The sequence below is a fragment of the Carcharodon carcharias genome, chromosome 2, assembly GCF_017639515.1.
Source record: "Carcharodon carcharias isolate sCarCar2 chromosome 2, sCarCar2.pri, whole genome shotgun sequence".
NCBI classification, from domain to species: domain Eukaryota; kingdom Metazoa; phylum Chordata; class Chondrichthyes; order Lamniformes; family Lamnidae; genus Carcharodon; species Carcharodon carcharias.
In genome coordinates, this window is record NC_054468.1 from 118,992,998 (window position 1) to 119,018,524 (window position 25,527).

Sequence of the window (25,527 nt, forward strand, 5' to 3'; positions counted from 1 at the left end):
CCCTATCATGTTTCTGGGAGGGAGGAGAAGGCGTGAGGGCGGATGCGCGGGAGATGGACCGGACACGGTTGAGGGCCCTGTCAACGACCGTGGGTGGAAAACCTCGGTTAAGGAAGAAGGAGGACATGTCAGAGGAACTGTTTTTGAATGTAGCATCATCGGAACAGATGCGACGGAAGCGAAGGAATTGAGAGAATGGGATGGAGTCCTTACAGGAAGCAGGGTGTGAGGAGCTGTAGTCGAGATAGCTGTGGGAGTCGGTGGGTTTGTAATGGATATTGGTGGACAGTCTATCACCAGAGATTGAGACAGAGAGGTCAAGATCAGGTTGTGTAAAACGTCAGGATTTGAGTAGATAATTCAGGGTTAAAGCAGACCGAGGTTAAGGCATGGTCATTCTGTTAATTTCATCATCATATTTGGCCTTTGCACCTTCATGATTTCTAGACTGCTGACAAACCCTCCTTAGCCAAATTCTTAACCACATCTTCGACATTCACACCATCATCACACCAGCTCTGACAAAACTCATGTCACAAAAGTCCCTGACTCTCACTTTAACAATACAATTTAGCTACAGTTCAACGCTTCTAAATCTCACCAGATTGGACCAACTACACAGGTTAAACAATTTGCTGCTGTATCTTCAGAAGTTATAGGCAGGGAAACACAGATCAATTGAAGTCTTTACCCCAAATTTATATTTTCAGGCAACTTGATAGACTTCCTTGTTGACTTGCGTGCAAACCTCTGTCCACCTTCGATGCATTGAATTGCTCTCTTAATGTCCTTCACCCAGACATCACGTTCTTCAAGATGTGTAGCTTGCAGATAATGGTCCTGATTTTTCCCCGTGTGAAACTTGAAAACAAACTGGGAGAAAGAAGACATCACAACAAGGAACTGCAGGATGGCCAAACCAATTCAAGAATAAACACACACAAAAGCAGTCCAAATGAAAGAGAGTTTCCAATTTCTACCCAGCTGCTGTGATCTGGAATGTGCTGCTTGGATGCAGGGCAGTGGATGCAGATTCAATAGAAGAAGGGAAATTGGATAACCATAGAATCATAGAAACATTGCAGCACATTCATCCAACCCATCGTGTCTGCACCGGCTGAAAATGAAAAAAAAAAACTAGCTGCCCATTTCAATCCCACCTTCCAGTACCTGGTCCGTAGCCTTGCAGGTTACAGCACTTTAGGTTCAGATCCAGGTACCTTTTAAATGAGTTGAGGGTTTTTGCCTCCACCACTAAACCAGGCAGTGAATTCCAAACACCCACCACTGTCTGGGTGAAGATTTTCCTCATGTCCCCTCTAATCCTTCTACCAATCACCTTCACTTTGTGCCTGCTGGTAATTGACCTCCCTGCTAGGGGAAACCTGTCTACTCTATCTAAAACTTGAAGGGAAAACAATGCAGGAATCTCTGGGGTGGGAGCAGGGGGAGTGGAAACAATTGATTGCTGGACTGAATTTCGCCACAGGTCCAGAAGGAGAAAAGGCAGTGTGCTTTGCTGCTGCACTGTTCATTAGTACCTATTAACATGCACTGCATAGGGCATTTCAAGTCATAAATAGCACTATTAATATAACTTACTTGATGGAAACTATGGTTTCAAAGTTTGTATTTTTTTGTAGGGTTTAGACCCTAACGGAAGGAGAAATTGAACTGTCAGGTTTCTAGGGAAACTAAAACTGAAACTTGAAACTGAAACTGAAACTGAAGCTGGTTGGAACCAGATAAAAGAGAAAGAGCCATCTGAGCCAACATTACCTAGTGATGCAGATGAAAAGAGGAAACATGAACACTGGATCTGAGAGGGGAGATAGAGGAAAATAAGGTCTCTGCTGCTGCTTGAGTCATTTTAAAGGAACTGATTGAACAGCTTTAGCCACACTGTGCACAGGAGGAGTCCCAAGGGTTCAGATAAAGGTGATTCTGGTGGAGTCACACCATCAATGCTGTCGTGAACAGAGCTGAGGTGGTTCTGCAGAAGTGTGCCATTTTGGTGAGGACCATGCTCGTGGAGCTTGGGTAGTTGGGAGCTGCTGTTGCATGAGGATCCATGGTTAAATCCTCAAATGAAAGGAACTAAAATTCTACCTGACGAAGTTCAAAGCTTCAAAGGGTTTTGTGGCTAAAATTAATACCATACATGCTGAGTAGACTGCCCGGTAAGTCCATGAGATCTATCTTTGTCATATCTGCTATTTAATATTTAATTAGAGATAATATTAGATCCAAGGAAGAGGCATGCAAATTGGCCAGAAAAAGCAACAGATCTGAGGATTGGGAGTAGTTTAGAATTCAGGAAAGGAGGACCAAGGGATTGATTAAGAAGGGGAAAATAGGGTACAAGAGTAAATTTGCGGGGAACATAAAAACTGATGGTAAAAGTTTCTATAGGTATGTGAAGAAAAAAAGATTAGTGAAGACAAACGTAGGTCCCTTACAGGGAGAAACAGGGGAATTTATAATGGGGAACAAAGAAATGGCAGACCAACTAAATACATACTTTGGTTTTGTCTTCACAAAGGAGGACACAAATAACAACCAGGAATGTTGGGGAGCACAAGGTTTAGTGAGAGGGAGGAACTAAAATAAATCAGTATTAGTAAGGAAATGGTGTTAGGAAAATTGATGGGATTGAAGGCTGATAAATCCCCAGGGCCTAATAATCCACATCCCGAGTATTTAAGGAAATGGCCCTTGAAATATTAGATGCATTGGTGGTCATCTTCCAAGATTCTATAGACTCTGGAACAGTTCCTACAAACTGGAGGGTAGCTAATGTAACCCCACTATTTAAAAAGGGAGGTAGAGAGAAAACATGGAATTATAGACCAGTCAGCCTGATGTCAGTAGTGGGGATAATTCTAGAGTCCATTATAAAAGAGTTAAAGGCCGAGTACTTGGAAAACAGTGGCAGAATTGGGCAGAGTCAGCATGGATTTACGAAAGGGAAATCATGTTTGACAAATGTTCTGGAAGTTTTCGAGGATGTAACTAATAGAGTTGATGAGGGGGAGCCAGTGGATGTGGTTCATTTGGACTTTTAGAAGGCTTTCGACAAAGTCCCACATAAGAGATTGGCGTGTAAAATTAAAGCGCATGGGATTGGGGGTAGTGTATTGAGATGGATAGAAGGCTGGTTGGCAGATAGGAAACAAAGAGTAGGAATAAACGGGTCTTTTTCCAAATGGCAGGCAGTGACTAGTGGGGTACCACAGGGATCGTTGCTGGGACCCCATCTATTCACAATATATATTAATGACTTAGATGAGGGAACTAAATTTAATATTTCCAAATTTGCAGATGACACAAAGCTGGGTGGGAGGGTGAGCTGTGAGGAGGATGCAGAGATGCTTCAGTGTGATTTGGACAAGCTGAGTGAGTGAGCAAATGCATGGCAGATGCAGTATAATGTGGATAAATGTGAGATTATCCACTATGGTAGCAGAAACAGGAAGGCAGATTATTATCTGAATGGCTATAAATTGAGAGAGGGGAATGTGCAATGAGACCTGGTGTCCTTGTACACCAGTCGCTGAAGGTAAGTGTGCAGGTGCAGCAGGCGATAAAGAAGGCAAATGGTATGTTGGCCTTCATAGTCAGAGGGTTCGAGTACAGGAGCAGGTATGTCTTGCGGCAATTATACAGGGCCTTGGTGAGACCACACCTGGAATACTGTGTGCAGTTTTGGTCTCCTTATCTGAGGAAGGGTGTTCATGCTATAGAGAGGGTGCAGCGAAGGTTTACCAGACTGATTCCTGAGATGGTGGTACTGACATATGAGGAGAGATTGAATCGGTTAGGATTATATTCACTGGAGTTCAGAAGAATGAGGGGGAATCTCATAGAAACCTATAAAATTCTAACAGGACTAGACAGGGAAGATGCAGGAAGTATGTTCCCAATGGTGAGGGAGTCCAGAACCAGGGATCGCAGTCTGAGGATACCGGGTAGACCATTTAGGACAGATGAGGAGAAATTCCTTCACCCAGAGAGTGGTGGGCCTGTGGAATTCACTACCACAGAAAGTAGTTAAGGCTAAAACATTGTATGTTCAAGAAATAGTTAGATATAGCTCTTGGGGCGAAAGGGATCAAAAGATATGGTGAGAAAGCGGGAGCAGGCTATTGAGTTGGATAATCAGCAATGATCATAATGAATGGCAGAGCAGGCTCGAAGGGCCAAATGACCTACTCCTGCTCCTAGTTCCTAGGTATGTTTCTAATACGTCATTTATAGTTTATATTGATTGCAATTGGCCTGTTAATTCATGTTTAATTAATGTTGATTTTCATTCAATTGTTAAAATAAAAATTATAAAAAGTGAAATCTTGTTCATTGTTTTTCTTGTTGGGGTCATTCAGTAAATTTGTTTTGTTGGCCACCACAGGGATCATAACAATACTTGGTGTGTTTTATAACAATTTTTAAAAATTGTTAATATTTATAAGCAACACCCTCAAAAGAGATGCGATCAACAATTTGGATTAAAATAACTTACCATTCTTTTGCTGTAGTCCAGACACGGGGATGTAATTGAACTTCCCTTCAGTGGAATGACTCCTTTGGGACTCCCATCACCTTTTTTACTATAAAATTCAAACCCATCTTCTAAAAGAACAACCCAAACTGCCTTCCAGGAATTAAACATATTCCCCTAGAGCAGAAAGAAAAGAAAATATCACATTAGGAGGTATTAATACCTGGAATGAGTTCCCAGTGTTTAACATAAATACTGACATTTGTGGAAGCTTTTATTTTGGGCTGTCAGACTTGCAAACCTCAAATCCAATATTACATACCAGACTCACTCGTAACCAACTGCCTAAGATAGCTCTCTATGTAAGGGTTTGTAACTGATGTGCACACCTAACCTATGCCCCATTCCCCTCCAAGCTTCAGAGTGACATATCAGTTTAGATTGGAGCTCTATCACCCTTTTACAACAAATCCATGTTTGTCCTGGGGCTCACAGTGTAGACGAAAGAAGCCCGTCTCTTGCAAGTTTAGGAGTTTCAAGCCATGAAGGAGAATTGTTTGGACACTGCAACCTTAACTAGTGCTGGGAAATTGCTGCAACTGAGAAATGGTTAGAGTTACCCTTCATTCGATGATGCACCGAAGGACTAAACAAGCTGCATTTGGCGTTCACCAGAACAGATATTAATCATCAGTTGAGACAGACACTCCTGCAGCTTCCAACAATCCATAAAACGCTAATGGCACAAATAAAAACAGCTGTTAGAGTGTTAAATCCAAAAAAATTATCCTTATACACTGGGCTTCCTTCTGGTGGCTCTCTCTTCAGCTGTCTAGGCCCTAAACTCTGGAATTCCCTTTCCAAACTTCTTAATTTCTCTGCCTCTTTCTCTCCTCTAAGATGCTCCTTAAAACCTACCTCTTTGACCATAAGTTTTGATGTCCTAATATCTCCTTATGTGTCGATTTTGTTTGACAGTCGTTCCTGTGAAGTGCCCTAGGGACAGTTTTACTGCACTGCAAGCATTACAAACTCTTGCTGCTGTTTACAATTTGTCATTAATCTGCTTCACAAGAGTCACTGTATTTGGTTGAGTGAAGAACTTTTAGACATTTTGAAGTGCGAAGGCATTACTTAAAAATGTTTTCATTTTACAATCTCTATCAACCTTCACAAAATTCTCATCATGTAGAAAAGCAGAAACCTTATGCCAGATGCAAAGTGACCGGAAACTTAATGAGTATGGGTAAAAGTTTTGTCTCAGCATTCCTGGCAAAGGCAAAGAAGCACCTATCAGGACTACAGGTGTGTGCCTTCTACTGGTATAGTAGACAGGAAATCACAGGGATTTGTGTCTGAATTCGCAATATGTAGTCTTATGATCAGCACAAAATAAATTGAAGTAATACATAAGCCTGCTCCAGGAAAGCCCTATCTCAAGCCCAAGGTTTCAGTTCATGACCAGAACCTGTCAGCAGTGGATAAGTTCACTTATCTCAGCAGCACACTCGCTCGAGCTGTCTATATTGATGATGAGACACATGCAAGGCTTGCCAAAGCAACTTCAGCACTTTGGCAGACTTCAAATATCAGTCTGGGGATGAAGCGGAGAAAATCTGCCTATCAAACTGAAAGTCTATGGAACAATAGTCCTGCCCACTGCACTACACATGTGAGACTTGGACTGTGTACCAGCGTCACACCAAGAAGCTCAACCACTTTCACTTGAGCTGCCTTTGGAAGCTTCTGAAGATCAGATGCAGGAATAAATATGGGTGTATTCTCAGGGCAGGAAGTGCCACAAGGGCACTCTGAAGGCTTAACTTAGGAGTTTTGGTATTGACTTTGAGTCTGGGAGACGCTCCTGAGGCAACAACTCATCTAAAATTCAGTCATCTGTGGTATCCTGTCCTATTTGCAGCAGAATCTTCCCACCGCAGATCAGCCTTAGCAGTCACCCAAGTACCCACCAGAACTCTTCCATTACCCCAGATGCTGAACATGGTCATCTTCACCTCGAGGGACAAACAAGAAGATACAACCCAGCACACGATCCTCAGCACTAGAAACATTGAAATGAAGGTGCCCAAGTATCTAACTAGTCCTGAGAGTCAGTGGGCTTTATTCCCCCAATTTCTTTTCAATTAGTCAGAAGCATACAGAATTTCTGAAGCACTATTAAGCCACAAACACATCAGCAGTCATAATATGTAGTCATGCAAATTTGAGGAGCCTGTCAGCTGCATCCAGTTATTGACTGATAGAAAGTCTAAATGACGCTTTGATTGAGTTTACTGTGCTTGTCAAACACCTCAGCACCTTCTGGCTGATTTACAGTCCTGCAATGTTGCCCCAGGGGTGACGTGGAAACTGCTGTTTGTGTTGAGGATCTGACTGCATAATTCTCCAAACAACATATAATGCAAATGCATGCACAAGCCAGCTCATTTCAGAATCGCAATTCACAGCTTTCTGGCCTTCAACTTATATAGACATTCATTGTGAACAGCTGGCCACAAGGGGAAGGACAGGAGATTGCAATCTTGCATGTGTTATTTTCAGAAGATTGAAACACAGCAGTTACCCAGCAGGAACCCTTCTGTTTCACATTCAGTCTGTCACATGTGAGTATTAAAGAATTATTCACTCTATGCAGTGCTGCTAATGGCAACTTCTTGTTTCTTGTGTACAAGGTTTGCTGCATCAAACCACCGCCAATTGTTCACATTAGTCTGGTTCCAATGAATCTTTATCATTATAGGTAGATGCCAGCTGTGGCTCAGTGAATAGCACGCTTGTCATTAAGTCAGAAGATTGTGGATTTAAGTCTCATTCCAGGACTTGAGTGCAAAAGAAAATCTATCAGTGCAGTATTGAGGGAGTGCTGAACTGTCAGAGATGAGGGCTGGGATTTTCTGTGCCCACCTTTGTCTGGTGTGTTTGGTGGCATGAGTTGGCAATATGGCGAGAAGGCCAAAAATCAGTTTCACAACATCGTGAAACCAATTTGCTATCATCCGCTCTGCCCACCCATTGGATGTCGGGAACCTCATTTTAATACATCAGCATATCATTATAAGGCCAGCCCGCCGGAATCATCCCCCCCCCACTGCTATGACTCCATGCGAAAACCCCCCCAACCCAACCCCCCCCCCCCCACTGGATTGTCTGCCCACATCGGCCAGAAAACTCATTGACATGTTTCACAACAGCATATAAAAGGCATACACTTGGTGAGCTGCACTTCGCTCGGCATTTTGCGGTTTGTTTGCCTACCTTGCTTTGGTCAGCACTCGCAGTAATCAGCCCCAGGCTTCACAGGCAGCACCACATCACTCTTAGGGGGCCTCACGGGTAGGTCTCTACCTACCAGATCAGCCACATGTGGGTGACTTTTCAACAGCTGCAGGGCTAGGGCTTGCTTGGGAAAGGGGGAAAAGTGGCCTCAGGCAAGGGAAGAGGCTGCAGGACAGGAGCTGTAGTGGGGAAAGAAGGTAACCCAGGGCATATGTGGGGGCACACGTTGATCTGTGCAGGTGGTCTCAAGACATTGAGGGCTGAGGAGGCAGTCTCCAGAGGAGATGAGGCCAAATGGAGATGTGAGGGTATGTGTGTGAGAATGGATGGTGATGTCCCTTGAGCTGGCAGTGAGTGAGAAGTCAGTGAATGTTTGATGGGCTTGAGTGTGTGAGTTTAGAATGATGAGATGATTGCCATATCCTGGCTGCACAGAGGAGCTCATTCGTCCTCTGTCTACATTGGATGGCTAACCTCTTCTGTGCAGCATTGGCACGGACCACCACTGCCATCACCTACCAAGCCAGAGTGGTAATATAGCTGCCCCCTCCTGCAGCCAGAGTGGGGGTAGATGACATCACAGCGGGCCTCCATGGCATCCAAAAGCCACTCGAGGGCTGCAGTCTTCCTGCCTTTCAGGGCCATGTCTTCTTTGCTGCAGTCTTGGGCTGGAAGCACTGAGCGTGGCTGTACATTAAGTGTAGTGCCTGGCGTGGTGAAGCATCAAGGTGATGGCATGGCTGGTGAAATGGCATGTATCCTGGGAATGCATAATTAATGCAACAGGTTTGGGATGATACAGCTTGAAAAGCCACCTTTGGCGCCGGTGGGTGAAACGTTGTTTTACTCGCCCACTGCCACACTTAGTGCAAATCTGGAATGATTCCAACTGAGAGTCTGCAAAAATATCTAACAGCACAAGTAGGAGTGAATGGGATATCTGGTGGGAACGTAACAGGCTGGTAGAGAGTTGGATGGGAGAGAGTGATGGTCTAGATAATGTTTTTAGAAGTGACCATGTTGCCAAATGCTTGGTTGGATGAAAATCCAAATACAACTTGATAATCTTTGCCATTTTTTAAAAAAAACTATTAATTATTAAGTATAAAATTATGAAAATTAATCTTGCTAATTTTAATTTGATTCAAATTTTTCCAAAGTGACATTCTCACAGGACCTTCCCCTTAAACATTGATTTTACATCTTTATGCTTTCATCAAGAAATAAGCAGACTAAATATCGAAAAGAGGGAGCAGGTCAATCAAAGTCTGGAAAGAGACATGGGGCAGAATTTTTTGCTGAGCGGGTCAGGCATGATAATAATGCGTGATGACGTCGGACACGCGTCCTGACATCATCGCGCACTCGTGCAATATTTCAGTCGGCGGGCGCGTGCGGGTGCTGGAGCCGTGCCCGCCATTAATTAAGAGGTAATTGACGTCAATTTTTCATTGCCCATGTGATTTTGTGCTCAACGAACAGGCAGGTGACCAGCCAACAATTTCAAAAACCTCATCCACAAGCAGGATAAAAAGGGTCAGCAGCATTGCCAGTGTGAGTAGTGAGGAGCTTGGTAGATCGTTTGCTGCTGGTGACTTACTGGCAGCTTCATCTCTGTGGGCATGGAGGCAGATCTCTAACCTTCAGGCTAGGCTGCCAAATAAGTGTTACCACCTCATGCCAGGAGTGCTTTCTCCAGCTTGGATGTCTGCAAGGACCCTTTCCTTTGACCCCAATGTCAACTCAGTTCTTGTGCAATAAAGTTTCGAGCCGCCCATGTCCAGCATTACATTCTGCACCACGTTAAATAAAAAAGTTGAAGCATACTCAGGCCATTATGACAAAAGAAAATTAACCTCGTGTTGACAGTCAAAACAAATTAACAGAACCTTCTCTGGTCTTCAGACCCAGACCAGTAAACATAAACAAAACAGAAGATCACCCACAACCAGTCCCTCTTGTGTTCATGGTACCTTAAACTTACGTTTATGAGTGCAACATCTTGGTTCTCCCCCCAAGCTGGTACCGGCATTGGAGACAGCCTGCTGACTCTGCTGTCTTGTTGACCTTGATGACCTTGGCAGTCATCCTCTGGCCAGTGGAGCCTGTGCTGGCCCTGCCTGGGAGGGAGCGGCCAGTGCCATAGCTGGCATCTGCCCAGTCGTCACAGCCTTATCAGGTGCCACGGTCACTGGCAGAGGGGCGGAGCAGCTGCCATCATCCTGAGTGCTTAGAGAGGAACCCGCAGAGATGACAGGCAGCTCATGTGCCAACGTGAAGTCACTCTGGACCTCGCTGCTCACCACTGACAGACGGGCATCTAGCTGGGATACTGGGTGCCTCATCCATCTCCCATGCATACACTGGCCACCTGAGATCATTGCCTGTGTGAGGGCTTGCAGGTCCGAGCGCAACGCCAGGAACCCCTGATTCTGCTCCAGGAGCTGCCTCTCCAGGAGAGTCACCACTCTCTCAATGGAGGAGGCAGTGTGCTTGGTCATGAGGGTCAACACAGTGCTCATGCTCCACATGGACTCATCCCTCCTCCATAACGAAGATCATGGCACGCATACTCTCATGGAGATGGAGGAGAGAGAGTTCATGATCTGAAGTTGTTGAACTCAGTGTTAAGGTCAGGAAGGCTGTAAAGTGCTTCCGGACTGAATACTGAGTTCAACAATTTCAGTTCATGAACTCTCTCCTCCATCCTCATCCCCTTTCTGATCCCCCTTTTTCTAATAATTTATAATTTTTTAACATATTTTTCTTTTCCCACCTATTTGCATTATTTTTATATTTATTTCCATCTATTGTTTTATCTCCACCTTTTAGCCTGCTTCGATCCCTTCCCCCCACTATCTGCCCCTTGCTCGTCCTACTTTCTACCCTTAATGTCACCATTAGCACATTCCTTAGCTAATATCACCACTGTCAACACCCCTTTGTCCTTTTGTCTATGACATCTTTGGCAATCTCTTCTTTGCCTCCACCTATCACTGGCCCCCTATCCAGTTCTACCTGTCCCACACCCCTCAGACAGCTTATATTTCACCACATTTCTATATTTCCTTAGTTCTGATGAAGAGTCACACGGACTCGAAACGTTAACTGTATTCCTCTCCACAGATGCTGTCAGACCTGCTGAGTTTTTCCAGCTATTTTTGTTTTGTTTTATGAACAAGTGACAGATGGCCTTTGCTGTGGTGGGGGAGAGGACAGTGGTGGGAAAAAAGATTGAAAATAGGATAAAAGGTGAGGATAAAACAGTTAATAAAAATGAAAATAAATACAAATAAAAATAAGTAGATAAAAAATAAAACTTTAAAAATGAAAAAATTAAAATTAAAAAATGAAAATGAATAGTGAAAAGGGGGGATAAAAAAGGGGGTGAGGGTGGAAGAGAGAGTTCATGATCTGAAATTGTTGAACTCAATGTTAAGTCCGGAAGGTTGTAAAGTGCCTAAACGGAAGATGAGGTGCTGTCCCTCCAGTTTGGTTTGGGTTTCAATGGAACATTGCAGCAGGCCAAGGATGGGCATGTGGGCATGAGAGCAGGGTGGCGTGTTGAAATGGCAAGTAAAGGTCTGGGTCATGCTTGCGGACAGACCGAAGGTGTTCCACAAAGCGGTCACTCAGTCTGCATTTGGTTTCTCCAATGTAGAGGAGGCCGCATTGGGAGCAGCGAATGCAGTAGAACAAATTGAAGGAGGTGCAAGTGAAGTGCTGCTTCACCTGAAAGGAGTATTTGGGCCCTTGGACAGTGGAGGGAGGAGGTAAAAGAGCAGGTGTTGCACCTTCTGCGATTGCACGGGAAGGTGCCTTGGAAGGGGAATGAGGTGATGGAGGAGTGGACCGCGGTGTCCCAGAGGGAACGGTCCCTGTGGAATGCCATTGGGGGAGTGGGGGTGAAGAGAAGATGTGATTGGTGGTGGCATCATTCTGGAGTTGGTGAAAATGATGGAGGATGATCCTTTGAATGCGGAGGCTGAGTGGGGTCCTCACTTATCATCCTCTGCCATTTCTGCCAACTCCAGCATGATGCCACCATCAAACACATCTTCCCTGCATCCCCACTGTCAGCATTCCGTAGGGACCATTCCCTCTGGGACACTCTGGTCCACTCCTCCATCACCCCCACCTCATCCCCCTCTCATGGCACTTTCCCATGCAATCACAGAGATACAACACCTGCCCCTTTACCTCCTCCCTCCTCACCCGTCCAAGTGCCCAGACACTCCTTTCAGGTGAAGCAGTGCTTCACTTGCACCTCCTTTAATTTTTATCCACTTATTTTTATTTTTATTTATTTTCATTTTTATTCATTTTTTATCCCCACCTTTTATCCTATTTTCGATCGTTTTTCCCACCACCACCCCTCCTCCTATCCCACCCCCACAAGGGCCATCTGTCACTTGTTCATGTTGTTCTTTCCAGAGTGCTTACCCTTGTCCTGCTATTATCACATTTACTTTCTAACCTTAATGCCACCATCAGCACCTCCTTTAGCCAGTACCACTATCATTAACACCCTTTTGTCCTTTTGTCCATGACATCTTTGGCATCTCTCCTTTGCCACCCCCCCCACCCCCCCATTGCTGGCCTTCTATCCAGCTTCACCTGCTCCACTCCCCTTAAACAATATAAATTTCATCGCATTTTTACTTCTCTTTAACTCTGAAGAAGTCATACAGACTCGAAACGTTAACTTTAAAGTTAACATCTCCACAGTTGCTGTCAGACCTGCTGAGTTTTTCCAGCATTTTCTGTTAATGACTTAGCATGTGAGAGAAAAAGGACGCCTCAGTTTCAACATCACAGCACTGTCGCTATAGTGAACTGACTGGGGTATCCTGTTTCACAAGTTTGGCAATGCATACATTGCTGTGGCGCTTTTTAAAAAAAAGCAGCAGAAGTGGTTCAACTTGAGCAGGATGAAATGGGGGAGAATGGTCTTTTAAGACAAAGGAAGCAAGAGGATTGTGTCATTGACTGGATTGCATTAAAAAGTGTAGAAATGTTTAATGAGAATGGTTCTTGGGATGAGGAACTTCAGTTCTGAAGATAGATTCGAGAAGTTAAGACAGTTTTCCTTAGCAAAAAGAAGGCTGAGATGACTCATCTCCATTTGATGCGGAAACGGGACAGTAATGGCCACAGGTTCTCCTGCGCAATTTAGCCTGCTTTGTTATCAATGGGATAGTCAGGTTTGCAAAACAATGTCAAATGGAGTCCAGTCCGGAGAAGTGTGAAGTCATGCATTTGGGGAAGGTTAACAAGGCATGGGAATATACAATAAATGGCAAGATACCGAGCAGTGTAGAGGAACAGAGGGAATTTGGAGTGCACGTCCACAGATCCCTGAAGATGGCTGGTCAGGTAGATAAGATGTTCAAGAAGGTATAGGGGATACGTACCTTTATGAGCCGAGGCATAGGACATAAGAGCCAGGAGGTTTTCCTGGAACTGTATAGAACTGTGTTACAACACAGCTGGAGTACTGCATATTTTATGAGGGATCTGGACTGAGTCAATCAGGAGAAAAAGTTCCCACTTGTGAAAGGCTCGAGAATGAGAGGGTACAGATTTGAAGTAATTAATAAAAGAAGCAAAAATGATACAAGGAAAAACTTTTTCACACAGTGAAGGGTTAGGGTCTGGAATACACTGCCTGAGAGTGTGGTGGAGGCAAGTTCAATTGAAGCATTCAGAAGGGAATTAGACTGTTATCTGAAAAGTGCAGGCTTACGGGGCGAAGGCAGGAGAACAGAACTGGGTGAGTTGCTCATTCGGAGAGCTGGTGCAGACATGATGGCCTGAGTGGCCTCCTGCACCATAATAATTCTGTGATTCTGGGAAAACTCTAGACTAGTTTCCCTAAGCTGAACTTTCTCTGGGTTTTATTTCTGTAAAGCTGCTGGATGTGCTGAGCTGAACGCAAGGTTATAAATAGAATGCAGAAGTCATGCAGAGGAAAAGGGCTGCTGTGCAGTTAGTTTTCACTTGATCTTTGGCATCTTTTCAGCATCTTTCAGAAATTGAGAAAAGCAAAAGAGGAAGTTGTAAAATAACAGTCGATTTCTGAGACGAAACGTTCCCATACTGAGAGAGCCACTCACGTTCAATTCAGTGTTATTGCTTTCATATCTGATATTCCTGTCCTGTGCTGTTGTAAGGCAGAAAGAAAACCGAACCACAATCACTGGACGGAACGCACAATTGTGTTCCTTATACACTGGCTCTGCTAATGAAGCTATTGCGAATACAAAAATGATTAAACATTGTGGAGATGATTCTGGTCTTATTGTCCCATTTGGATGTGGAAACAGGACAGTAATAGCCATAGGTTCTCTTGCACAACTTAGCCTGCTTTGATAGTCAGATTTGTGAAACAATGTCAACTGGGGTTCAATCTGGAGAAGCGTGAAGTCATGCATTTGGGGAAGGTTAACAAGGCATGGGAATACACAATAAATGGCAGAATACCGAGCTGTGCAGAGGAACAGAGGGACCTTGGAGTGCATGTCCACAGATCCCTGAAGAAGGCTGGTCAGGTAGATAAGATGTTCAAGAAGGTATAGGAGCCTTTATTAGCCGAGGCATAGAACATAGAACAGGAGGTTTTGCTGGAACTGTGTAGACCAGTTAGAACACAGCTGGAGTACTGTGTGTGGTTCTGGTCACTGTACTATAAGAAAGATGTTATTGCACGAGAGAGGGCACAGGAGAGATTTATGATAATGTTACCAGGAATGGAGAATTTTTGCTATAGGGAAGATTGGATAGGCTGGGGTTATTTTCACTGGAATAGAGGAGCAGAGGGGAGGTTTAACTGGTGTGTAAAATTATGAGGGGCTAGATAGAGTGGATAGGAAGGCTCTCTTCCACTTGGTTGAAGGGTCCATAAGCAGGGGCCATAGACTTAGGGTAAGACATGGGAGGTTTAGAGGGTTATTATTCTAGAATCATCCAGAGGGTGTTGGGGATGTGGAACTCACTGCCTGAAAGGGTGGTGGAGGCAGAAACTTTGATAACAATTAAAAATTACTTGGATATGCACTTGAAGTCCCTTTACCTATAAGGGTACAGACCAAGAACTGGAGAGTGGGATTTAACTGGATGGCTACTTGTCAGCTGGTATGGACATGATGGGCAGAATGGCCTCCTTCTGTGCTGTAAGTTCCTACAACTCAGCAGGTTTTCTTTGGAGAGGGGGAAGGGGAATGGGCGAGGAGGGTGGGGCGGATGGTCGGTGGGGGTTGCACGGATTCTAGAATAATTTCTGCAAGAAAGAACACCGGTCTGAAACAGATTGGAGCCTCACAAATATTGTCAAAGTGAGGCCACATGGTGCCGTTAGGATGCTGCCATTTTTCAACCTTAGTCTGGGATCATTGGCTTTATTGGTAGAGGCATTGTGTACAAAAACAAAGAGGTTTATGCTGAACATTTATAAATCACTGATGTGACCTCAGCTGGAATATTATATTCAATTCTGGGCACCACAGTTTACAAAGGATGTCAAGACCTTGGAGAGGGTGCAGAGGAGATTTGCTAGAATCATCACAGGGATGAGGGACATTAGTTAATGGAGAAGCTTGGATTGTTCTCCTTAGAGAAAGTTAAGCGGAGATTTAATAGAGGCGTTCAACATCATGAAGGGCTTTGATACAATTGATGCAGAGAAACTTTGTCCACTGACAGCAATGCTGGTAACCAGAGAACACAGGTAATTGTCAAAAGAACCAGAGACAACATGACGAAACATATTTTTTTCTTCATTCTTTCATGGGATGTGGGCATCACTCCAAGGTCTTGACATCCTTCGTAAACTGTGGTGCCCAGAATTGAATACAATATTCCAGCTGAGGTCACATCAGTGATTTGTAAATGTTCAGCATTAACCGCTTTGCTTTTGTACTCAATGCCTCTACTAATAAAGCCAATGATCCCAGACTAGGGTTGCAAAATGGCACCATCCTAACGGCACCATGTGGCACCATGTTGTCCATCCCTAATTGTCCTTGAACTGAGTGGCCATTCCTGAGCCATTTCAGAGGGAAGGTAAGAGTCAACCATGTTGTTGTGGGTCTGGAATCACATGTAGGCCAGACTGACCAGGCAAGGGTGGCAGATTTCCTTCCCTAAAGGAAAGTAGTGAACCAGATGGGTTTTTATAACAATCAGTGATAATTTCATGGTCACCATTACTGAGACTAGCTTTCAATTGCAAACTGCCATGGTGGGATTTAAACTCATACCCCCCAGAGTATTAGCCTGAACCTCTGGATTACTAGTTACATTACCACTACACCACCATCTCCCCCATTTTATACAGTGAAATGCTGTAATCTGGAATACATTATCTGAAAGGGTGACGGAAACAGATTCAATAATAACTTTCAAAAGAGAATTGGATAAATACTTGCAGGGAAAGAATTTATAGTGCTATGGGGAAAGAGCAGGAGGAGTGGGACTAATCAAGATAGCTCTACCAAAGTGTCAGCACAGACATGATGAGCAGAGTGGCCTCCTGCTGTGCTCTATCATTCTATGATTCTATAATGCCTGGCTAATCCCATTTCCTGCTCCCACTCACAAACTATGGGCATTGCAAGTTCTGAGGCAGCCGTTTCAAATGCTACCTAAAAGAGTCCACAGCTTCTCTTTGGTAAAGCTTTTCAAGGGAGTTTTCTTGCTGAAGCTGTGGACTTTCTGATGGTAAAAGTTTTTAAGGGATGCTTTTACCTGCTATTTTAGCTTCTGCACTGTAAAGGTGCTTCTGGCATTCCAGTCATTTCTTAACTGGAATCCATCTAAGAATCCTGTTTTCAGGGGAGAGTGAGCAGGACAATGGATTAACGGAGCTGCATCTACAGAAAGGAGGAATAGAAGACAACACACCAGAAAAAACCTTGACCCTTCTAACAGAATTTCTAGGCCCAGAACAACATATCACAGTGTAAAAGGAGTGTTTGATTCTCCAGGGAGGCAGCGACAGCATTATGCTACATTCTTTAAGAAGATTTTCAACCAACTGCTAGAGTTAATGCCATGAGCATAGACAATAGGGAAACCCTGTAACCTGTGCAAACCCAGACACTTCATCAATCAAAAGAAAGAGTTACACTTATATAGCACCTTTCACAACTTCAGGATGTCTCAAAGCACTTTACAGTCAATGAAGTACCTTTGACGTGTAGTCACTGTTGTAAAGTAGGAAATGTGGCAGCTAATTTGCACACAGCTAGCTCCCACAAAGAGCAATGCAGCTATGACTGGATAATTTGTTTTTATAGAATTATGGAATTGTTGCAGCTCAGGAGAAGGCCATTTGAGCCACCATGTCCATGCTGGCTCTCTGTAAGAGCAACTCAGCTCTTCCCATTCCCCCAGGTGATGTCAGTTGACAGATAAATATTAGATAGGACACTGGACAAAACTTATCTATTCTTCTTCGAAATAGTGCTATAGGATCTTTTATATCTACCTGAGAGGGCAGATGGGGTCTTGGTTTAACATTTCATTTGAACAACAGTACCTCTGATAGTGCAGCATCCCTTGAGTACTACACTGAGGTGTCAGCCTAGGAGTTTGTGCTAAAGTCTCTGGAGTGGGGCCTGAACACACAACCTTTCTTAATCAAAGGCAGGGGTTGCAGCAACTGAGCCACAGCTGTCGTCAACAAATGGCTCCAATGCCTGAACTGGTCTGGGTTATTTTAGTTTATTCTTGATACATGGGCTTTGCTTGCGAGGCCAATCTTTGTTGACCATCCTGTGGGGATGTATGTTTTTAGAATAGAGGGGCCTCTCAAGGGCTGGTTGTCTGTCTTTGTTGTGTGTAAGGTCTGTGTGTAAGCAGATTGGAAATGGGTTAACATGTGCCTGGGGAAAAGGCTGTCAACTGTCTCTGTATGAGCCAGCTTCCCATTCTGGACATGTGACAGGAAGAAACAACAGGTGTGAGAAATAATTATGAGGCAAAGAGGTGCATGAAGTCTTCACCAGGAACTTCTAGAGCACAATGGACAGCTGGGAATTGAAGAATGCAGACAAAGAGAGAATGAATGCAGATAGAATGAGCAATATAGAACCATAGAACCATAGAAAAGTTACAGCACAGAAGGAGGCCATTCAGCCCATCTTGTCCATGCCAGCCCAAGGACACCCAGGTGCCCTTTCTAATCCCACCTTCCTGCACCCAGCCCATAGCCCTGCAGCTTACAGCACTTAAGGTGCAGATCCAGGTACTTTTTAAAAGAGTTTAGAGTTTCTGCCTCTATCACCAACTTGGGCAGCGAATTCCGGACACCCACTACCTTCTGCGTAAAAAAGTTCTTCCTCATGCATCCCCTACACCTTCTGCCACTTATCCTGAATTTATGTCCCCTGGTTCTAGAATTCTCCACCAAGGGAAACAAATTTATCCTGTCCACTCTATCTATTCCCCTCATAATTTTGTACACCTCAATCAATTCACCTCTCAGCCTTCTTTGTTCCAAGGAAAATAACCCCAACCTATCCAATCTCTCCTCGTAGCTACACTTTTCTAACCCTGGCAACATTCTTGTAAACCTCCTCTGCACTCTCTCCAGAGCTATTACGTCCTTCCTGTAATGTGGTGACCGGAACTGCACACAATACTCCAGTTGTGGCCTCACCAGTGTTTTATACAATTCCAACATTATATCCTTACTTTTATATTCTTTACCTCTGCCAGTGAAGGAGAGCATTCCATATGCCTTCTTTACAACCTTGTCTACTTGAGATGCTGCCTTCAGGAACCTGTGTACTTGTACGCCAAGATCTCTCACTTCATCTACCCCTCTTATTATATTCCCATTTATTGTGTAATCCCTGCAACTGTTTGACCTCCCTAAATGTATGATCTCATACTTCTCTATGTTAAAATCCTTCTGCCTCTTTACCGCCCACTCCACCAACCCATCTATATCGTTTTGGAGATTATGGCTATCCTCTACATTATCCACTACTCAGCCAATCTTTGTGTCATCTGCAAAATTCCCAATCGTGCCTCCCACGTTCACATCCAAGTTGTTAATATATAATACAAACAGCAAGGGAATATGAAGGGAAGCCATACCTTGACATTACTGGTGAGATCATTAAATTTCTTTTTGCATTGCAGTCAAGTTCTGTAGGCAATGCTCCATGTATTGACCTGTCATTGATTTCCCATCATGCCATCTAGATTGACACTCACCAACCATTCAATCTTAAGGATTTCTTTCCTCTCCTGAGCTCACCCCATTAGTCTCTCCGTGGCTTTAACTGATAACCCTGAGAGCACTGCTGGTGCTTCCCTTGCCCTGAATCTCATCCTGAATCTTCTCATTGCTGCACCCTTTCCTTGCCCATAGAAAAATGCACCTCCCCTTTAAGCTGCTACTTGCCTTTAAGGATCTACTTAAGCACCTGATTTTCCGTCTCTGAACCAATCAGCTGCCATTAGGGGGACATTGTTTATGCTGGCTATTCACCCATGCATTGAAATGAGCGGCAAACAAAGAACCTGAGATAAATCTTTAAAATACTTTTTTTATACGCATAAAAAGGAGAATTAGGATTTGACTTAATCTGATCAGATTAAGGTTTTTGATTTCTTTTGATTTAAAGCATATAGCCATATAATGTAGAATCCTAGCAAACTACAACATAGAAGGCCATTCAGCCCATCTTGTCTGGGCCAGCTCCCCCCACTCTTTGCCCATATTCCTGCAATATTTTTCTCCTTCAAGTATTTATCCAGTTCCATTTTTGAAGGTTATTGCATCTGTGAATTTTAAATCCTAAACTATTGTGTAAAAAAGTTTAACCAAATATCACCCCTGCTTCTTTCCAACCACCTGAAATGTGTCCTCTTCAGCCATTGGAGGCATTTTTTTAAATTTATCCTATCAAAACCCTACATGACTTTGAACACCTTTATCAGATCTCAGCTTAGCCTTCTCTGCTCTAAGGAAAACAACTCCAGCCTTCCCAGCCGATCCACATAACTGTAATCACTCATTCCTGGAACCATTCTAATAAAATCTCTTTTGCACCCTCTCACAAGTCTTCACATCTTTCCTAAAGTATGGTGTGCAGAATTGGGCACAATACCCCAGATGGGACTGAATCTGTGTTTTATACCGTAGCTAGAACTAATAAAATGGTCAAGTAGCTCATTCTGAGAATTCTTGTGCGTATAGATGGCATTTAGCAAGAAAAAATGTTATCGGCAATGAATAGCTTTTTTAAAATCAAGGAATGATGAATAAAGAGTCAGCGATCTTCAGGATATGATGCCAGTGCAAATCACAAATGGACACAATGATCAACAGATTAGTCAGGAAAATTGAGACACAATTTTTATTCACGCCATAATGAATCATCAAGGATACAAGGATGGGTGCAAGTGACTAGAGACCTATAAAGATCTTAAGCTTTCCTTCACATAATTTGTACAAAGGGAAAGACAAAAGAATGAACAAGGATTAGATTCCAGAGCAAAAGTGGATATTGATCTTTACTTCTCTGTACAACTACTGCCCACTGAGCTTGTCAAGACTTGGTTCAACCCAGTGAAGGTTATTTGTAAACCAATAAATTAGTGTCAAGTCTAAGAACCTTACAAGCCTCCAGCTGACCCCACTCAGCAGATATTACTCATACTCCACCCGCCACCCACTAGGATACCAAAATCAAACCTCAGCATCTTCCACCTGATAAACTTGAGTGTGAAATGATGGTTAGTGTATCAACAAAGACTCAAAATGGAATAGTTTTTTCCTGAATGGAGTATACATGTGCTGCCATAAAGCAGATAAAGAACTATGAAATAGTGAAGGGAAACGCACAGATAAATAAGTTACTTGTTGATGTCAGGGCTCAATACCACTTGCTAGGTGGGTATTCTTCCTCAGGTTATTGTTCAAAATACAAAAAGCAGAAATGTCAATGTCAAGAAGTTGTTGGGAATAACATTCACGACCAATAAAAAGTGAGGCTGAATTGTAAAATTGCGTCATACACATGGAGCTACATGCATTTTCACCAGAGCTGGATGCTTAAAAATAAATTTCAATTGAGAGTTGTGTGTCAGGTTTGTTCAAGATCTTTTAATTTGTAAAGAATTAGAAGCTGATTTTTCAAAGCAAAGAAGGATTCAAATCAGGAACTTTAGTTTTGCATGCGAAAGGATTATTAAATTTGTAAAGATGTTTCTTTTTAATATGTTCCACACACCATTCCCATAAATTATACTCTAAACCCTAGTTTTTTCCAGGAAGCATATGTGTATGAATGTATATAACTGTGCTGCTGTTTTCTTAACACCACATTCGGAAGAAACTCAATCTCCCTCATTCATATGGTAACTGCTGACTGCAGCATCTTGTTTTATTGAACAAGTTATCCAAAAATATCCAAGGGCAAATCTCCATTGATTTTTTTCTCTTGGTAAAATAAAGGACAATTTTGAAATGTTCTTTTCATTTGCTCTGTATTCTGAGTCAGGAGTCCAGGAAGGGTTGAATGGCCTCCTCCTGTCCCTAAAAGTGAGAACTGATCTGATCAGAATGGAGTACAGTACTGTATTTTCCTTTCATTTCACATGGTCTCCATAGAAGTGCTATTCTTCAAACTCCCCAAATACCTAAAAAAAATTGTGAATTGTGAACAGCCTTGAATTCTTCTGCAGACTCTGTCCACCTTGCCATTTCCTTTTCCTTTCAGATGCTGCACTGACTCATTCAGGGGTTAAAGCACCACGCCCACATTGGCTCCAGTTTCATGTCTAAGTGGCCATTCTTTGGGGTTCAAATTCCCATGCTGTAGAAGTATTAATACTTTAGCTTGAATGGGTTAATAGCTCCTTTCAATCCTGGTCATAGGACTATCATTTAAATGTGATGGGGTAAAATTTCCCCTTCACAGGAGCCTGCAATCCATAAGCACAAAATTGAACATTTCCAACAAGTGATTTACCATCCGCAACCTTTGGTGCATTCCCACATCAGTGTGGTGCAATTTTTATGCCAATAAGAATTTGTGTTCTAATATCATGAATACTAATTTCTAGCAGAATTTCCCCAGGGTTCTTGCAATCTCTCATTTTGCAAAACATTGGCAGAAACCTCAGGTAAATGTTGTAATCGGCCATTTTTTAGCCATTTGCTCCACTTCTCCAGGTATTATGAAGTTACAGCACCCTACTCCCACCACTGCCCCACCCCTTCCCCCCAACACAAGGGCATTCCAGCTGAATGGCTCCACAGCTCCCATGTGTTCACTCATCCAAAATGGTCAGCTGAAACACACCCAGTCTCCTGGCACCTCCTTTGCCATTGAAGTCTTGCAGGACTGGGCATTGTAGTGATCACCCATACTTGGCACCAGTGTGATTCTAGTTCCTGTACCAGGCCTTTACATGTAGGGTTCACAAGTAGAAGTAGCACATTAACCAATGGTCAAAGAATCACATCAATTGGTTCATCAGATCACTAGTGCTTAATGGGTTTATTAATGATCTGCTGTCACCTACTAATACACAGTCTGTCTTCACTATCAGAATCTCACCTAAAAAGGGGAAGAGGTTGGCAGCTGGGAGAAACTGTGGGGATGAAAAATGCAGCAGTTGGACATGTCAGGAGAAGTCAGGATCCACAAATGGGCAGAATAAGAGGCAAAGATTTAATTATTATAATTATCTGACTGTTGCTTATGAACAAAAAGGAAGGCTAGGGTAACAGCAACAGTTTCCCAACAGTGTGAATGACCAACAGAAATGACATATGTTGTAGATAGCAGAGCACAATCCAAACCATCAGTTGAACGGCTGTGACGTCAGGTAAGAATCAATACAATATGAGACAATGGGCAGCAGGAGGGAACAAATTTGCCCTCCTATCCTATCATGCCCAATTTCAAAATCTGCAATTTTTTGTAGAAGGATACAATGCAGAAGGAAGCCATTGAGTCTGCATTGGCTCTTTCATAGAGCGATCCAATTTGTACCACTCCTCTCAGTCTTTCCCTATATCCCTGTACTTTATTCTCCTACAACTATTTATCCAATCTCTTTTGAAAGCTACTGTTGAATCTGTATCCACCACCCTATCAGGGAGTACATTCCAAATCCTAACCGCTCACTGTGTAAGAAAAATTCTCATCTTCCCTCTGGTTCCTTTACCAAACACTTGGAATCTATGCCCTCTGTTTCTTGATACTTCAGGCATTGGAAACAGTTTTATTTTATTAACTATATTGAAATGCTTCATGATTTTAAACAGCTCTATCAAATCTCCTCTTAGTGTTCTCTGGTCTAAAGAAAACAACCCCTTTAAGCCAATACCCAAAAGACACCTTTGGTAATTACCAAGGATCACAAAAGTGTTACTTATGTAAACAATCACACATTAAGCATGTTGGGTAATAATATTTAAGCCTGGATTTTCACCAAGTCAGGCCAAGTCAGAAGTCCTTTAAAATGGCAGATGGGACCTGATTCTAAGATTCCTGACCCATTCCCATATCCATCAATTTTTGTCAGTGCATAATAAAGATGTGGGTAGCCAGCCTGCATGCAGCACTCCCAGCCATGCTGGCTCCATTGTGGTGGCGAGTAGTTCAAACCTGCAGCAAACCACCCCTCCCCCCACCCAATCCCCCAGGACACCATCCCCTCCCCCCGCCCACCCCCGTCGCACCACAATTTTTGTGGAGTCAGCTTCCTTCTGTGAGAACACATGATTCTTGGCGCCTTAAATAAGTCGTGAGCACAGGGGAAACCCAGTCCTGAAGTGGGGTAGGGGGCAGAAAAAGACAATCACCTGTTCCTGGAATTCTTTTATTGACAGGCTTTGAAATATAAAAAAAAAGTGCTTTCAGTTTCAATAGTTAGATGCTCTATTGTACGTTAGATGGATTTTTATTGCAGTGACTGATTATCAGGCACTGTACTGCAGAGGTGATCAGCATTGAGTAGCTGTTGAGATGCATTTGAGTACTTTTCCCATTGAGAAACATGCCATTATGCATTCAAAACTGAAGAAAGCAGTGCTTGAGGACTTTAGGCATCATGATCTGAAGTGATTTAAATATTCACAGCCATTTAAAATTGAAAACAAACCTGCTGTGCAGCTTCCCACAGAGAAAAAAAGCAGGCACCTACTCCTGGGGTGCACTGATTGACAGGCCATCTGGTGTAGCTTGGGAAAAAAGACCCACCTATTTTTGCAGTTTCAATAGGCTTCATTGCCTGTGGGCTATAATAGTTTGATATGAATATTGAGCCCATTATGAATGCTTTGCTGAGCATCATAAGCTACAGAATCACTTATCTCAGCAGGGGACTGTGAAGATAATTTGATTGACAGTTTTAAGAGCTTATTAGAGGATTATCTGTGTTGTTAATCAAGAATCTACCTACCTCTGCCTTAAAAATATTTATTGACCCTACCTCCACCACTCCCTGGGGAAGAGAGTTCCGCAGACTCATGACCCTCTGAAAGAAAAAAAATCCCTCATCTCCGTCTTAAATGGGAGACCCCTTATTTTTAAACTCTGTCTCCTAGTTCTAGTCTCTCCCACAAGGGGAAACATCCTTTCAGCATCCATCTTGCTAATTCCCCTCAGGATATTTTATGCTTCAATAAGATTACCTCTCATTCTTCTAAACTCCATTGGATACAGACCCAACCTGTCCAACCTTTCCCCATAAGCTAACTCCCTCATCTGAGGAATCAGTCAAGTGAACCTTCTTTGAATTGCTTCTAATGCAATTATGTCCTTTTTTAAATAAGGAGACCCAGGGCATAAATTTTCACTTGGCAAGTATGCCGGGGTCGGCAGCGTGCCCACTGACAATTGGAAGGCTTGTTAAGTCCATTGAATAATCAATTAAGCTAAATTTTACGCTGCTTGTTCAACCTAACAGTTGACAGGCAGGCGAAAAGGCCAAGCGGCCGTTGCATTTTTTTGGAAACCTCACCCACAGGCAAGATGAGGTTTCCAAAAGCAAAGAAAAATAAAATAAAAGTTTTCAAATTTAATTAATAACATGTCCCTGCTCATGTGCTCATGTCACATGTTTTATTACATTTTTATTTTTTTAATTTTCTTTTTAAAAAACGCATCATCTCCCTGAGGCAGCTCTCTGCCTCAGGGAGATTTTCAAGCCCTCACTCGCGCGCATGTGCAAAGCTCGTGCTCAGCCTACTTGCCCTCCTCCCTGCAGCACCTCCCCCACCCTCCCACAGCACAGGCAGCGCTGAGCGCTGCCACTCATGTTTCATGCTGGGCAGGCCTTAATTTGCGTTTGGTGGTCAGCTTCCCCACCACCATCACCGAGCCCGCCCACCAAGGGCAAAATTCTGCCCCAGAACTTTACACAGTATGCCAGATGTGGTCTCACCAATACACTATACCACTCTAGCATTTTTTACAGGAAACAGGTCTGCTGAGTCAGGTAGTCTCCCAACTCAACCTTCCCGCATCCTCCATGAAAATCCAGCCCTTGATCTTTAGTAACTGAAACGTGAGCATGTGCTTGTCAACAGAAGTTAAAAGTGGATATGAGTAATTTCCCATTCAGTACATTTCTGAGTGAAGTCACTTGCTAGTGACTCAAGGATTGAAATTGTAACCTTTCTGACCTGCCTGGTTCAGTATCACACCATGTAGTAGTAGTAGTACATTACCCTCTGATTGGCTCTTTTTGAGGTGTTCAAC

At 43.3% G+C, this 25,527-nt stretch overlaps 1 protein-coding gene across 1 annotated transcript in view; it reads right to left on the reverse strand.

The window, feature by feature from the left end:
* plek (pleckstrin) overlaps window positions 1-25,527 on the reverse strand; it is a 53,489-nt gene that overhangs the window by 16,303 nt on the left and 11,659 nt on the right. The window contains exons 2-3 of the mRNA XM_041212329.1: window positions 4,520-4,675; window positions 692-873 (exon numbers count right to left, since the gene is read on the reverse strand). Coding sequence (XP_041068263.1) covers window positions 692-873; window positions 4,520-4,675 — 338 coding nt within the window. The remainder of the gene's footprint in view (window positions 1-691; window positions 874-4,519; window positions 4,676-25,527) is intronic.